This window comes from Rhinolophus ferrumequinum, chromosome 12 (genome assembly GCF_004115265.2).
Source record: "Rhinolophus ferrumequinum isolate MPI-CBG mRhiFer1 chromosome 12, mRhiFer1_v1.p, whole genome shotgun sequence".
NCBI lineage: Eukaryota > Metazoa > Chordata > Mammalia > Chiroptera > Rhinolophidae > Rhinolophus > Rhinolophus ferrumequinum.
The window spans coordinates 48,516,197-48,532,235 of record NC_046295.1 but is presented as its reverse complement, the minus strand read 5'-3'; the positions used below and the strand labels follow the sequence as shown (position 1 = coordinate 48,532,235).

The window sequence follows — 16,039 nt, the reverse complement described above, 5'->3', positions numbered from 1 at the left end:
TTTCATCACTTTGGTTTATTACTTTGACAGTTTTTTACTCTTTTTAAAAAATAATTTTTAAAATGGCATTTCAGAATCTTATTTTAAAGTCTTTGTATCAGTTGCATTCAACTAAAGAAAGATGAGCTCTAAGAAACTGCTGAATTAAAAATATAGTCTATGCATGTTAAATTTTTTTTTCTGATAGTCACTATATAAATCATGGCATGTGGGGCGGGGAGAGAACAACTTGAAGTTTTTAAATCTAAGTGGATTCATAGGTAGAGCAACTTCTTTTTAACGTTTCTTACCCTCATTTATTTACTGGAATTCAGACTGTATTACGCAAGTAAAGCTGATTGAATTGATGGCAGTTAGAAGATCTAGTTTCTTATTCTCACTCTACTGCTGCTTGTGATGGGTCCTTGAATAGGTCCCTGAAACTGCCCAGGATCTTAAACTGTAAAATAAAGGATTTGAACCAGATAACCTCAGATTTATCTAGCTCTTCCTGCTATGTGAAGGTTACATGTGAGATATAAAGAAGAAAAATACTCGATAGCTAATGTTTACATCTCACAGTTCTAATTATTCCTGTTTCTCTTTGGGAATTTATGAGCTTTGGCTGCAGCAGAAGCAGCAGCAAGGTGCCCTCTTTCCCCTTTCCCCAGCATCTTTGTGCTCCCCATACCCAGTAGATTTGGGGGTTTCTTGAAAGGTACTCTGAAATCATGAGTATTTAAAAAAAAAAAAAAAGGCAGGAATGAAAGAGAGGGTTTTGTCAAAAAGGAAATGAAGAAAGTAGGAAGAGGCATTTGGGAAAGGATACAGGATGATTTTCTTCCATTCAACCTATAGGAAGTTTGTGGCTGTTCTTTTAACACCTTTTTGCCCAGGTAAGAACTCCTTAAAAGTAAACCCTGGAGATAACAAACACTGCTAACTCATAGCAGAAAAATATTGTGGAAGAGATTGGAAGAAAGAATTGATTATTATGTGAAGAAATCACCTTGTCTGTGTGCCTACGAGTGCTATGTAATGCTATTAAAAATTGTAGGGATAGAGAAGAGTAATTTTTTAATGGCTGTGAAGGCCAAGATTTCGATTCTCATTCTTTCTCAAGCCAGTTCTTCTTTCCTGTAGATTATGATGATGAGTTCTTCTTATATGTTTGCCTATTAGTTCATCACCCAGAGTAGGCTACCCTTGATGGTTTTGTGCTTTGGTACCTATGAACAGGTTGGCCTTTAGTTGGCTGCTCCTAGAACAGGTTCCTACTTTTGGTCAGACTTGGTGTGTCCAGGATCAGATGGTAAAGACAGGTTTGAGTGGGAGAGAGCTCTGAAAAGTCTTCTTCCCAAGTGAGTACTCCTTTTTATTGTGTTTCAGCAAAGGAAGCTATTTCAAGTATTTCAGATACTATGTATTAGTACATTCTTTATTTTACCATAAAGTTTTATGTAGACTAATTAGCTCTGTTTCTATGGCGTATGTTATGGTACATTGTCTTTTATTTAAATAATTGGAAAATCATTTCTAAAGTAGTTGTGTTGGCACTTGACTATCTCATTTTTAAGTTTCAGAGGAATGCACTGTTCAAATACTTTAGTCTTTTTTGAAGTCTGTTGGAACTACACATAGACAGTGGTATTTAAGTGATGTACTTTTGAGAATTAAAAATATTGGTTGTTTCCAGATAGGAAGTGTTTGAAAGAATTTTTTTTCCGGACATCATCATATCAAATACTAGCAGATCATGAGATATTAAACATAAATTAAATTAATTTTGATTGTGACTTTTTCCACTGGATTAGCATGTCATTTTCAGCATCAACCAGTGAACCTTGATTACTTGATGTGTGTGTTTGAATCCTGAACACCACCCAGTTTGTTTCCAGATGTGTGAAGGCTATTATTCAATGGCCAGGTGGAGGCAAAATGAATGCATTTGAAGACAACGTATGGAATTATTAAAGTAATTATCAACATACTTTCTGAGGAGACCTTACCATGCTTTAAAAGCTGTGATTATTTGTAGTGACAGTTATAGTTTTATTTGCTTTTGTTTCTTGATGGCAGAATATGGGAAATGGCAAAATTCTGCATTTTCACAGCTCTTTTTTTCATACATCTGTGGTAGCATGATGACATTTACCATATGGACTTTTATTATGTTTTGTTTTTCTTTTCCTTCTTTCCTTCCCTTCCTTCCTTCCTTCCTTCCTTCCTTCCTTCCTTCCTTCCTTCCTTCCTTCCTTCCTCTCTCTCTTTCTCTCTTTCTTTTTTTCTTTCTTAGATTTTATTCGGGAAGGGGAACAGGACTTTATTGGGGAACAGTGTGCTTTTCCCAGGACCCATTAGCTCCAAGTCAAGTTGTCCTTTCAATCTTAGTTGTGGAGGGCGCAGCTCAGCTCCAAGACCAGTTGCCATTGTTCAATCTTAGTTGCAGGGGGCACAGCCCACCATCCCTTGCGGGAGTCCAGCTGTCAACCTTGTGGTTGAGAGCTCGTGCTCCAACCAGCTGAGCAATCCAGCTGCTCGGCAGTTCGTTGTCTTCATTCTAGTTGCAGAGGGCGCAGCTCACTGGCCCATGTGGGAATCAAACCCACATGGGTTCTTTCTTTCTTTTATCCTTTTTAATTTGGTTTAAAATTTTTATTAAAGGTATGCATGGAGAGTTTAGAGTCGAATAGTTTCACATAATTTAATCAGGATAACTGTAATTCCCTTCTCATCTGCTATTCCCTACAATCAGTTTTAGCATGTTTTTGAAGTTAATGTGCTTACAATGCCATGTCTTGATTTTTCCTGCTTTTGTTCTTTTTCTTTTTTATTATATTTTTTGTATTATCATCTTAAGATAAGCATCCAGTACTTTTCAGCCTTTCTTATTTTATAATATATATTTCGGCTATCAATTTTATTGTAATTAGTGTTTTAGTTGCATCACATAAATTTTCATATTTAGTATTTTCGTAATCTTTGTTTTGAAACTTTATTTCCATTATGATTTTTTCTTTGATTCTTTGGTAATGTCAAAGCTGGCTTTTTAATTTCAAATTTTTAATTTATCTTTTTATGATTTTTAGCATGTTGTAGGATGAGGACATATTCTTTATTATTAATAATCCTGTGAAATTTTTGAGGCTTACTTTATGGTTTTAAATAAGGTCAACTTTTGTTACTATTTCTTGTGTCCTTGAAAAGAGTTCTGTAGTTGTAAGGCACAATTGTATATTTGCCTATTAGGAAAAGATGGTTAATTGTGTTGAGAATTTTTTTTTTTCAGTTTTTATGGATTTTTATTCCTATGCTAACAATTACTGTGAAAAGTGTGTGTTAAAATTTCTCTATGATTATGAATGTCTTTTTTTTTGCAGGTCTGTCAGTTTTTGTTATACATATTTTTTGAGACTTATTTATTCTGTATAAATCTAACATGATTTCTTTTCCTTTTGAATTGAGCTTTTTATCATGAAGTTACTGTCTTTATCTCTAAGACTTTTAACGCAAAAGTGTTTTTTAAAAAATATTAATGTGGTTACATGAATTTTGGTTACTTTCCTGGTGTCTTTTAAAATCTTTTTATTTTCAACTTTTTGATATCCTTAAATGTGTATCTTTTTAAGCAGCAAGTCAAGTTTGAGTCTTTGCCATTTAACTGGGGCATTTAATTCATTTACATAACATTATTCCTATATTTGGATTTATCTTTATGCGATCTCATTTTGCCTTTTCATTTGTTTTATCTCTGTATTTTTGTCACTTTTCCTTGCTTTCATTTGGATGATTTTTTCTTGTTTTAGTTTTTCACCCTTATTAGTTTAAAAGCTATATGGTCTTGTTATTTTTTATTTTCATCAACTTTGTTGAAGTATAATATAATTTATGTACAATAAACTGTTTTCATTTAAAATGTAAATTTTACTATTGACATATATGCAAAAATTTTAGTTACTTGATATTGTATTAGATTGGTGCAAAAGTAATTGCAGTTTTTGCAATTATTTTTAACCTTTTAAACTGCAATTACTTTTGCACCAACCTAATAACTTACATATTTACTAAATTCTGAAGTTACCAGGACCTTTCTTTCCTCTTTTTCTTAATTATAAAAGGAAACTTAGAGTACTTTAACTCTGATCACCTCCCAAACCAACTTCTGTGCTTTTAATTTATATTTTAACTCTAGCTTTTAAAAAACCTACATGATGGTACTTTGTGTTTTACATTCTTTGTTTAAGATTTACCCACATTTTCACTACCTCTTAATTTTTAATTTCTTCTTGTTTCTCAGACCTTCTGTCTAAATTACTTTCCTCCAGCCTGAAATATGTCTTTTAGTGTCTGACTGTATTTCTGTCTGTCTTTCGGTCTGCAAGTTTTTTTTTTTTGTAATCATTATTGAAACTTGGTCTCTTTTTTCCTCAGGCTAATTTTTTAAAGTCAGCTATAATGAAGTGTAATTTATATGCAATAAATTACATATATTTAAGTTCAACGAGTTTTGACAAATTTATGCAACTGTATAACTACCAACCCAGTCAAGATACGGAATTGTTTTCATCACCCTCGAAAGTCTCCTTGGGCCCTTTTTAAGTCAATTTTCTCATCTCCTGTCTCATTAACTACTGCTCTGTTATATCTGTCACTCTAGGTTAATTTGTCTGTTCTAGAACTTCTCATAACTGGAATCATATAGTATGTACTCTTTTGTGTAAAGCTTCTTTTGCTCAGCATATGTTTTTGAGATTCACCCACATTGTTGCATGTATAAGTGTTCTTTCCTTATTGCTGAATATTATTTCATTGTATGAATACACCATAATTTCTTTATCCACTCATTTGATGAGTATTAGAATGTTTGCAGTTTGGGGCTATTATGAATAAAATTGGTACTAACGTCAGTGTACAATGCTTTTTATGGAAATATTCGTTCATTTCTCTTGGGTAAGTACCTACAGATGAAATTGCTGGGTAGTATGTATGATCAGTTTAAGTTTTCACTTTATAAGAAATTGTTTCTGGTGAATTTTAAGATAATTTCTTTAGCTTCAGTGCTCTGCCGTTGCCCACTAGTGTTGACTATGTTTAAATGTTGTTTGGGATTCATTGTCTTTTGGAATCTGTGAGTTGTTTCCCTATAGGATTCGGAGAATCTCTTCTCAAAACGCTCAATATAAAACCCAAAATTTTTACAACCCTACAGCCTCTGGCTCTTTTTCACCTCTTAGAATTCATCTTGCTCATTTTGTTCCAGTCATGCAAATTTCCTTGCTGTTCTCTGAACACACAGCTGTTCTCCCACTCTGGGGCCTGTGCAGTGGAGGTCCTCTCTCTGTCTTTGCTAATATTTCAGCTCAGTGAGGTTTCCCTAATTCACGGCATTTAAAATAGCAACGCACCTCTCTTGCCTCACCACTCCCAAATTCACGTCGCCCCTTTCCTCCCGTTGTCTGCTATAATACTTTACCCTTCTAATGTTCCATAAAGTATATCATGCTTATTGCTGTATTGGCAGTCCTCTCCCCTCCTTTTGTAGAAGAATGTAAGCTGCAAAAGGGATGAGTTGTTTTGCGTTTTTTAACTGATGGGTCTTAAGCACCTGAAATAGTGCTTGGCAAAAAGCAGACATTCTAACTATTGCACAAAACAGACACTTGTAAATATTTGTTGAATTCATGAACTATAATTTAGTTAATTGTGTTTTCTTTAATAGAATTTTGGATGACTTTAATGTCTTTTTATTTTTCTAAAATTTCCCATGTTTCTATTACATATGTAGGCATTATTTTTATTATAGAAAAAAGTAAAATATGTATAATGAATTTTGTTGTGGTTATATATTTTGTCTTTTATTAGCAAAATTAAAACATACGCTGTTTTATCCATCTTTAAAATTTTCAAATGTTAGGTTTCCGGGGTAGCATATAAAATGAATATGATTGTAGTTTTGTTAATATGTTTTAATATTTACAGATGAAAGATTAAACATTTTTTTTATTTTCAAGGACTATGACTTAATCTCCAAAGAACCAAAGCCTTTGGTGTTTGAGGGGAAAGTACGTGGTCCTATTGTTGTTCCTACGGCGGGAGAAGAAGCATCTGGGAATTCAGGCAATTTAAAAAAAGGAGTTACAGTGAAGTCGAATGTGTCTCCTAAAGAAGATGAAGGTGATAAGAAATGTACCTTTATGGATCTGGCAAAAGAAGATATTAAAGATAATGGCAGAACGTTGCACCAGCAGCTAGGTGATCAAAATAGAACTATTTCATCAGTCCATGGCTTAAACAATGATATTGTGAAGGCCTTGGACCGAATTACATTGCAGAATATTCCTTCTCAAACAGCCTCGGGTTTTACTGCAGGAATGAAGAAGGACTACAGCCTCCCTCTTACTGTCGTTTCGTGCGCTAAAGCATGCCCACACATGGCTACTTGTGGAAATGTTCTGTTTGAGGGAAGAACAGTTCAGCTAGGGAAGCTTTGCTGCACTGGAGTTGAAACTGAGGATGATGAAGATACCGAGTCTACTTCATCAGTGGAACAAGCATCAGTTGAAGTGTCTGATGGACCAACGCTACACGACTCAGATCTCTATATTGAGATTGTGAAAAATACAAAGTCTGTCCCAGAATATTCAGAGGTGGCTTATCCTGATTATTTTGGTCACATTCCGCCTCCTTTCAAAGAGCCTATTTTAGAAAGGCCTTATGGTGTACAAAGGTGAGTGGCAGATTCCTTCTAAAGACCATTGTCAAAATATGAGGCATACTTAAAAAACTACTTTGGGTATTTAGGAAGAAAATTACTGTGAATTAAAGTTATTGTAATTTTTTATCATGCTTTGGGAATTTTACATTGTTTTGAAATTGTCCTTCTGGGTTTACTTGGTTTATTTTCTAAGCTCATTACTTATTCAAATGAAGCCAGCTCAGTAAACCATTGGACAATTTAGAAATTTTTTATTTAGATTGAATCTGAAAATATAAAAACAGATTATTTAGTAATCTTTGAATGAATATTACATTAGTAATATATATTTATTTAGTAATTTCATTATCTTTTGAACTTGATTTAGATATATGATTTAAAAATAGCAATATGGCCAGTATTATTTCATTGTAAAATTTGAAATTGGAAATAGCATTATACAAATTTGCGATTTATAATAGCAGTAACTAAAGTTATTAAATCTTGCCAATTGTTTTTAGAAATTACAGATAGTATTAATTTTTGTGAACTAGTGAACGTTTGGCATATAAATACATTTTTGGTATGACTTGATTATTATTTGCTCAAGGAGATAGGATTGCTTTTACACAATGGCAACAGGTTGCATATGTGTGGAACTCAAGAGCTCAGTAATTCTACGTGTGAGTGGACATGTCACAGCCACCCTGGAATCAGAATGACACGATTGCCAGGGGCTCAGACCCCTTAGGAATAAGAGTTTGGGTCACTTAATCAGATCAGCCACCAAGACCTAGAGAGGTAGCTGAGGGTGAGAGGGATTTAGATAGATATTGGAGGATGGAGATGGGGAGTTGTGGCCCTAAGAACGATTGCAGTGACGGGGACTAAGTTTGTCCTGCCCTCGTTTTTCTTCTAAGTTTCTCTTGAGAGGCACACAGGAAGGAACTGTGGAGGAGCTTCTTTCCAAATATGGGAGGTGAAGTGATCTGTGCAACACAAGGGGTGGACTGTGGCCGCATGACAATGAGCTGCTCATCTTTCCCTTCACGAGAGAACCTGCTGTGAGGCTTGTACTTACAGCTGCCATACCTTCGGGATCTATTGCAACATTCATTCTGAGGTCATGGGCTGACGATGGTGGAGTTACTGGAGCCGAACCACCCTTGCCCAGTGCAGAGATCTGCTTATAGACAGTCTTTGCCCTGGGGCGCCCTGTTGGCATGGTTGACTTTTACAGAGCTGCATTGCAGTCTGTGGCTCTTCCTGCTCAGTGCAGTCTCCTTTTCCAGGTGTCAGACATGCTTTTTGAACAGACCTGAGGGCCTTCCTTACTTACTGCTGCTTCCTTTTCCCTTCATTCTTCACATGTGTTTTCCCCCAATAGATCTCTTGCACATCTGATTGTGTCTTGGCATTTGCTTTTTGAAGGACCTGAGTTGATACACCTGGAGTAAACCAGAATCAGTCAGCAACTTGATTTTTCTCCTTTTCGGAATTACCCCTTAGGATCTCCAAAGTCAAAGATGTCATCTTGTCTATAGAAGGCACTTCCTGAACTTGAAGTGTTCTTTAAACCCTAAGAACAAGTTTCCTTATTAAGTCACTTCAATCTGAAATTTTGTTTTCTTCTTATTAGCCTGTAGTATCTGAGGTAAGATTAGAAGGAAAGAGAACTGTGGAATAGAGGTATAACTATTGTGTAAGTCTCTGATTTTCAGCCTTAGTTTTTAATTAGCAATGATACTTCTTATTTTCCCTCCTGGACTTTATGATATGAAAGATTCTCATTCAAGACTCTTATTAAGTATTTAACCCATTTGTGTTAAAGACATATTCTTGCCAAGCAGAGCCTCTGATAAACATTTGATAACTTTTTCAGTTCATGTCTCTATCGACATTGATAAGTAAAGAAACTTAATGTTTTAAGTAAGTGTAGCTTTATTGCAAATAAATGTATGAAGGCCACGAATAGCTGTAATACCTATCCTGTGGATCCCCAAAATATCTGTGCTGCAGGTGAGGAGCTGTCACCCTCAGCTCTAGTGATCTGTGTCCTCTTTCTTTGAGCAGTCTTCCTTAAGTTGAAACCTAATAAAGTACATTTTACTGGTGGTCACATATCATGTGAACTTTTGAGTATTTGTTGGACTAAATAGGCTGTACATTTTTCAAACTGCCCTGCATAAATTATTTTCTTCTGACCAAGCCTTTAATAAATATTGAATGTCAGTAAGTTTGAGGTCCCTGGGTACCTAGAAAATATGTATTGTTTTGTTTTGACTGGAGAACCATATATTTTAATAGGCAGCTGATGTAAAGGAAGGAAGGATTGATATCCTTTCATGAAAGTTGTGTTGCTTAATTAATCTTTATTAATGAGGGCTGAGAGCAAGGCAAATATTTCCCTGAAGTATTAATTTTGGGTTTAGTCTAACGTAAATGGGCAGTTCTGTCCCTTAAAATACATTGAAAACCGGGGGCCTGTAGGTCATATTCAACTTGTACATGAATTTTTGCTTCACTTGTTCGGTGTTTCAGTTGTTGTTTATTGTTTTTTAAACTGATTGCCAACATTAAAATTTTTCTTTTACTTTAAGCATGTTTTACTTTATTTTTTAATTAAACTTATTGGGATGACGTTGGTTAGTACTATTATATAGGTTTCAAGTGTATAATTCCATACTACTTCTTCTATATATTGCAGTGTGTGTTCACCACCCAAAACCAATTCTCCTTCCTTCACCATATACTTGACCCCCTTTACCCTCTTCTGCCACCATCCCTCTACCCCTTACCCTCTAGTAATCACTACACTGTTGTCTGTACCTATGAGTATTTGTTTCTTTGTATTGTTGCTTTGTTGCTTTCAGTTTTGTATCCCACATATGAGTGAAATCATAAGATTCTTGATACTTTCTGTCTGACTTATTTTGCTCAGCATGATAATCTCAAGATCCATCCATGTTGTCACAAATGGCAGTATTTCATCTTGTGGCTGAGTAGTATTCCATTGTATATATGTACCACATCTTTATCCAGTCATCTATTTAAGAGCATTTTTGTTTCCATGTCTTGGCTGTCATGAATAATGCTGCAGTGAACAGAGGGTAACATATATCTTTATGGATAAATGTTTTCAGATTTTTCGGGTAGATACCCAGAAGAAGGATTGCTGGTCATATGACCTAACATTTAAAATTTGAGAGATTCCACATAGAAATCTAAGTTTCTGGTGTTTCTTGAAAAATTGATAATGGCAACCTTAACTTCTTTCCTACTTGGCAGCAATCAGTTTGTTTTCTGACAGACCCTGTGTTCCTCAGTTTCCCACACTGCCACCATGTCATCCTCATTTGGGTACATCACATGCCAACCTAGAGGTGTCTGCGTTTTTACCCTCTTTTACATAATGGAACATTGCTGTAGAACTAAGCTGTATTATCACCCTTTTAATACCATTTTCCTTTTAAAACAACCAAACTTTTGTATTAATTTTTATACATTTGTGCTATATATGAATATTTAATTAATTATTCTGACAAATGGATGTATTTAACCATTCACCCAAGTTTGAGCATTTTTTGTATGGTATATTGAGTATGAGAGTGTGTGTGTGTGTGTGTGTGTGTGTGTGTGTGTACATATATATGTATATATACCATCTCTTCATTGTTGAAGGTCTGGGTGATATAAATTTTGGATTTGTTTAGTATAAGTACAAGCTTTTAAAAAGTTTGTTTTTTTAGAAAGAATTTGGTATTTGAAAATTATGACATTGAATCTAAATTAAGGATTTATATGATAATCTTTCCATGCTAGTTTTTTTTCTTAATAAACTTCTTTGTCAGTGCTGAGTTATGCTTTATAGAATAAAAATTAAAAATAAATTAGGCTTAACTATACTAGGTTAAGAATTTTAGAGTTGTACTTTCTTAATTTTTTAGTATCCTTTTTTTATGTGTTTAGCTATCACTTTTTAATATATCCCTGATCATTTTTAATTCTTCATTAGAATGAATTCTTGGCTTATTTTGAATTTAAGGTTACACTGTGATACTGTTAGATATATTTCTAAATTATATGAGAGTGAATACTCTTTAATCACAGAGAAGTATCTTTATGTAAGAGACTAGTTTCACATCTGTCTGAAGTTAAGGAGACTTTCAGTGTTTAGGGTATTCTTGAGATTTTATTATAATTTTGGCAAACTTTCTCACTCTAGTCTCTCAATAAATTAATAAACTACAGTTCTAATCTGCATTACCAATTTTTGGCTGAAATAAACAAACTTAAAATTTAAATCTATTTATAGAATCAGCTTCCTCTTTAAGAATAAGTGATACAGTAATCTCTCCTTATCCTTGGTTTTAGTTACCTATGGTCAACAGTAGTCTGAGAATATTACATGGAAAATTCCAGAAATAAACAATCCATAAATTTTAAATTGTGTGCCGTTCTGAGTAGGGTGATGAAATCTCATGCTGTCCTGCTCCGTCCTGCCCAGGATGTGACATCCCTTTGTCCAGTGTATCCACACTGTTTTTGCTCCCTGCATTAGTCACTTAGTAGCCGTCTCAGTTACCAGATCGACTGTCATAGTATCATCAGATCAACTGTCGTATCGCAGTGTTCCAGTAACCCTAATTTTACTTAATCATGGACCCAAAGTGCAAGACTAGTGATAATCGGCAATAGGGATATGCCAAAGAGAAGTGGTAAGGTGCTTCCTTTAAGTGAAGAGATGAGTCAGCAGTACAATAAGATATATCGAGAGAGAGAGAGACCACATTCATATAACTTTTACTGCAGAATATTATAATTGTTCTATCACAAGATAGACATTATTATGAATTATTCTTGTTAGTCTCTTACCGTGCCTAATTTATAAATTAAACTTTATCATAGGTATGAAGTGTGATCAAAAAATATGGTAAATGTTTAAATTAAGAAAAATTATTATGGTAAAAGACATATGCCATTAGTCTCCCTCAGAATACTCCCACAAACTTTGAACACACTTATCCCATCATTCTTGCCACTTTCTGAAGCAGTTCTGGAAGTCCTCTTTCGTGAGTGTCTTTAGTTGCGCTGTCGCGGCTACCTCGATGTCCTGAATCATTTTGACTTTGGGGAAGAGCCAGAGGTCACATGGTGCTAGATCCGGTGAATATGCTGGATGAGAACACACTAATGAAACTGCCCTATACCAGAAGTGATGTGTGACACAGAGCATTGTCATGATGGAGGATGATTTATGGCATACTTTAAAACACACTTTCTCTCAGCCGTAGCTCATACTTGACTGACAGCACCAAACAAGTTGGAACTTGTCACACACACTTACTAAGGCTCGACACTCTGCTTCCCATATTGAAGACCCCTACCTTTCCGTTGGATGGCACACAGCAGCAGCAATCACTGTATTTTTTTTATCACACCTCAAATATATTATTTATATATTATATATATATATAGATAGATAAATAGAGATAGAGAGATAGGGAGATGATAGATAGATAGATAGATTAGATAGATTAGACAGATAGATAGATAGATAGATAGATAGATAGATAGATAGATTAGATAGATTAGATAGATAGATAGATAGATAGATAGATAGATAGATAGATAGATAGATAGATTAGATAGATTAGATAGATAGTTCTGTACCATCCCTGGTTTCAGGCATCCACTGGAGATCTTAGAATGTATCCCTCTCGGATATTGGGGTACTACTATACTATAAGAAGTAGCTATGTATTAGCACCAGGCACCTTCCCACTATGGCTTTTGTGACCAATCTACCTGGAGTTCCAGACACCTGGCTTTATGATCCAAATCTGTTGTGTTTCAGCTACAGTTTGGTGCCACTTTTAAGTGATTGTTGTCTTACTTGGCTTAAATATTGATGGGAAGATTTTGGAGTCTGTGTGTGGCTTAGTCTTCTAGGACAGTGGCAGGGATTTTAGAAATTTTCCAGCTGTTGTCCATTGTGTTGGGCTGATTCAGGGGGAGATCAGCCCTGGAGAATCCTGGAGGTGGAGGGACCAACCTTGGTTCCTTGATTCAAGTGTTTCCTTCCCGTCCCCATTTCCTTTTCAGCTATAGAAGAGAGAATGGATTCTGCAGCGTGTGCAGGCTGGTTGCCAATTACATTTTAGCTAAATACCAGCGAGGGTGGGTTTTAAAATCTCCTTATATAATCTCTGGCTTTTCAGATTTTTACTGCTTCTAATAATGCTGCTATTATGCATACAGAATTATTTGCCTGAGGGCTAGAGAATGGATCTACACCATTTCTATGTAAAAAAGCATAATAGACAGTTAAGATTTTTAAAGAAACGATTGGGCTTGTAACTGTATTCGACATGGTTATTTTCTAAAACTCAGACTTTAAAAATACTGATTTATATCTTGCTTGCTATGTATTGATAATTTTTATTGTATACAATACATATAGAGGAATGATCTTTTTTTTTTTAAAATTAGTTTCAGGTGTACAAACAAATGTAATAGATCATTTTTAGTTTAAGAAATTTTTATCATTTTATACTGTTTTCATCAAAAACTCATTTTGGAGAAAGTCGTGCCTTGGCATATATTAATGAATTTTGGTCAAAATTCTCTTTTATGATTTCAGGACAAAAATTGCCCAAGATATTGAGAGGCTAATACATCAGAGTGACATCATAGATCGAGTGGTATACGACTTAGATAACCCAAAGTAAGTGTTGTGTTTTCTTTGTTGGTTTTATTTTTATTAATTTTGTTTTTACTGTACAATTTCAGTGTTATTTTTAAAAGATAAAAATAATGTTAACTTCCACGTAGTTTACTTTCAGTATGTTTTCATCGTTTAGTAGGAATGTAATGGTAATGTAAATCATATTTGTTTACTTAAATTGAATATATCACAAGTTTTGTTCATTCTTAGGTGGACTTTTAATGGGTTTAATGAGGCAAAGGTCGTAAGCTGATGCTGTGTGTTATAAAACTGAAATTACCTCCACTTACGAGAGTGGAGATTTCATATGAAATGCTGCAATTTTCTCCTGTAATACTGAGCCATTTCATTTACTTAGGACAGCAAATCACCATCCCTTTCAGAAGGAATATGTACTTGCTAATTCTTCACTGTCTCCACTACACTCTGTTGTCTCTTACTGCTTATATTCTACTTTAGCCCTTCAATTACTTGCCATTTGTTAGTGTTATTTACAATTTAGGATTATCACTGAGATCATCACATTTTAGGGTTTAAATAAAAGTAAATAAATGAAAATTATAAATGATGAATGTGATTATTATTTAGTCATTTGCCTCCCCAAATGAGAAACTTAGCCCTCAGTGGATTTCCCCCTTCCCTTAACATTCTCATATATTTGGGAAATTTTATTTGGGAAATGTTAGATTTTACTGGTCTTTTTTTGAAGAAATAAAATACTTTTCAGAGATTTTTTGTTAGGTAAAGGTAAAAGCTATATCAACGGTAATGACTGAATTTGAAATAATATTCTTAAAAATTAAAAACAAATCTACCTTATTCATAGCTCTTAGTTATTTCAACATTTATAATTCTGTGTCAGATAGAACAGGCATAAGTGGTAAAAACAGAAACTCAGGAATCTCGAGTGTGGCATTCCAGTGCTACTTGTAACTGAAATGCCTTTAGACAAAATCATTGAGCCTTTTGGAGTCTTATTAGTTTTCCCATATTGGGATGTATAATAAGCTCCAGAAGAGCAAGAATTTGTTTTTAATCATGAAACAGACTAATACTAAAACAATATCTGACACCTAGTAGGTGCTCAGTAAATATTTACTAACGTAATGAATATGTAAGATGAGGATAATGCCTTCATTTTTGGGGGTGCTAATTAGATAATAGATAATGTGGTTGTCTAAAGTTAAAATAATATTTTCACCTGAGAACTGCTTAGTTTGTTAGAATTATTACTACTCAATATAGATCATACGCATTTAAGAAGTAAACCTTGCGTTTAAATATGATTGTTAGTGTGTATTTAAAAATCACATTTATTTACTGAGGCAAAAATTCTTATTTGTGATTAACATTCACTATAAATGTAGGAACAAATTTCTACTTGAAATTATAATTTTTTTGTCTAGAAATATTAGCCAAATTTATGTTGCTTGTGTTTATGTTCTTTGGTTTAAAAATAATGAGGACGATGAGGTAGCAATAGTGGTGTATTTTTAATCTGTAGTGTTTTTATCTATTTTTTACTCACCTGTTTAGATTCAATGTATTTTAGTATACTTACTTTAAAATTTTTATTTAGTTACACCATTCCAGAAGAGGGAGATATTTTGAAGTTTAACTCCAAATTTGAATCTGGGAATCTGCGCAAAGTAATTCAAATTAGAAAGTAAGTCATTTAAAATTTTCTCATTTTGTATGTACACAGATACTTTTCTAATTTTCATCAGATATCTTTATTTTCTATTTTCAGAAATGAATATGACCTTATTCTGAACTCAGATATAAATAGTAATCATTATCATCAGTGGTTTTACTTTGAAGTCAGTGGAATGCGACCTGGCGTTGCTTACAGGTTTAACATCATTAACTGTGAAAAGTCCAACAGTCAATTTAATTATGGTAAGACAATTTTGTTTCCCAATTTAGAGGACATACAGGCATCATATCTGTAGGACAGAAATTTTTTGTAAAAAAATTAAGAACTTTTAAAAAAGATTCAGTGTTCTTTTGTTTTCTCTGGTTCTCAAAATTCAGATATTTATTACGCAAAATTTGAAATAAACCAGACTTTGCTTTGTTGGTAGAAAGTTACCCTTGTATAGCCAAGCCCTTTAAAATGTAATGAGTGTGGTTGATTTCATCCAAATTGAATACTAAACATTTATGTATGCTGCTTTAAGTCAAGCTATTAATGTCAGTTCATCTAGAAGAGAATTACATAAAGCAGTATTTTAAATACTTTTTAAACTTATTATTTTGAATAGATTCATAGAAAGTTAAAATATTATAGAAGTTATAGAAGGGTTCCAAGTTCTCTTAACTAAGATTCCTCCAATGATTACATCATACATAACTACAGTACAGTACCAAAGCCAGGATTTGACATTGGTCCAGTGTGGGTGCATAATTCTATGCCATCTTATTACATTCATAGATTCTTGTAACTGTCACCACAATCAAAATGCAGAATACTTCCATCACCACAAAGCCGTGTGCTACTCCTTTATAGTTCACCGTTCAGTATAATGTTAGCTATAATTTTCTGTAAAATTTTTAAGTTAGTTGAGGAAGTTTCCTTCTACTACTGGTTTTCTGAGACTTTTTATGGTGAATGGGCATTGAATTTTGTCGTGTGCTTT

General features: G+C 34.0%; 1 protein-coding gene across 6 annotated transcripts in view; it reads left to right on the top strand.

The window, feature by feature from the left end:
• The window catches only part of AGTPBP1 (ATP/GTP binding carboxypeptidase 1), a 136,876-nt gene that overhangs the window by 68,235 nt on the left and 52,602 nt on the right, over positions 1–16,039 (top strand). For all 6 annotated transcript variants that reach the window (XM_033122884.1, XM_033122882.1, XM_033122881.1 and 3 more), the window contains 4 exons: positions 5,991–6,706; positions 13,317–13,400; positions 14,980–15,066; positions 15,151–15,299. In XM_033122884.1, coding sequence (XP_032978775.1) covers positions 5,991–6,706; positions 13,317–13,400; positions 14,980–15,066; positions 15,151–15,299 — 1,036 coding nt within the window. The remainder of the gene's footprint in view (positions 1–5,990; positions 6,707–13,316; positions 13,401–14,979; positions 15,067–15,150; positions 15,300–16,039) is intronic.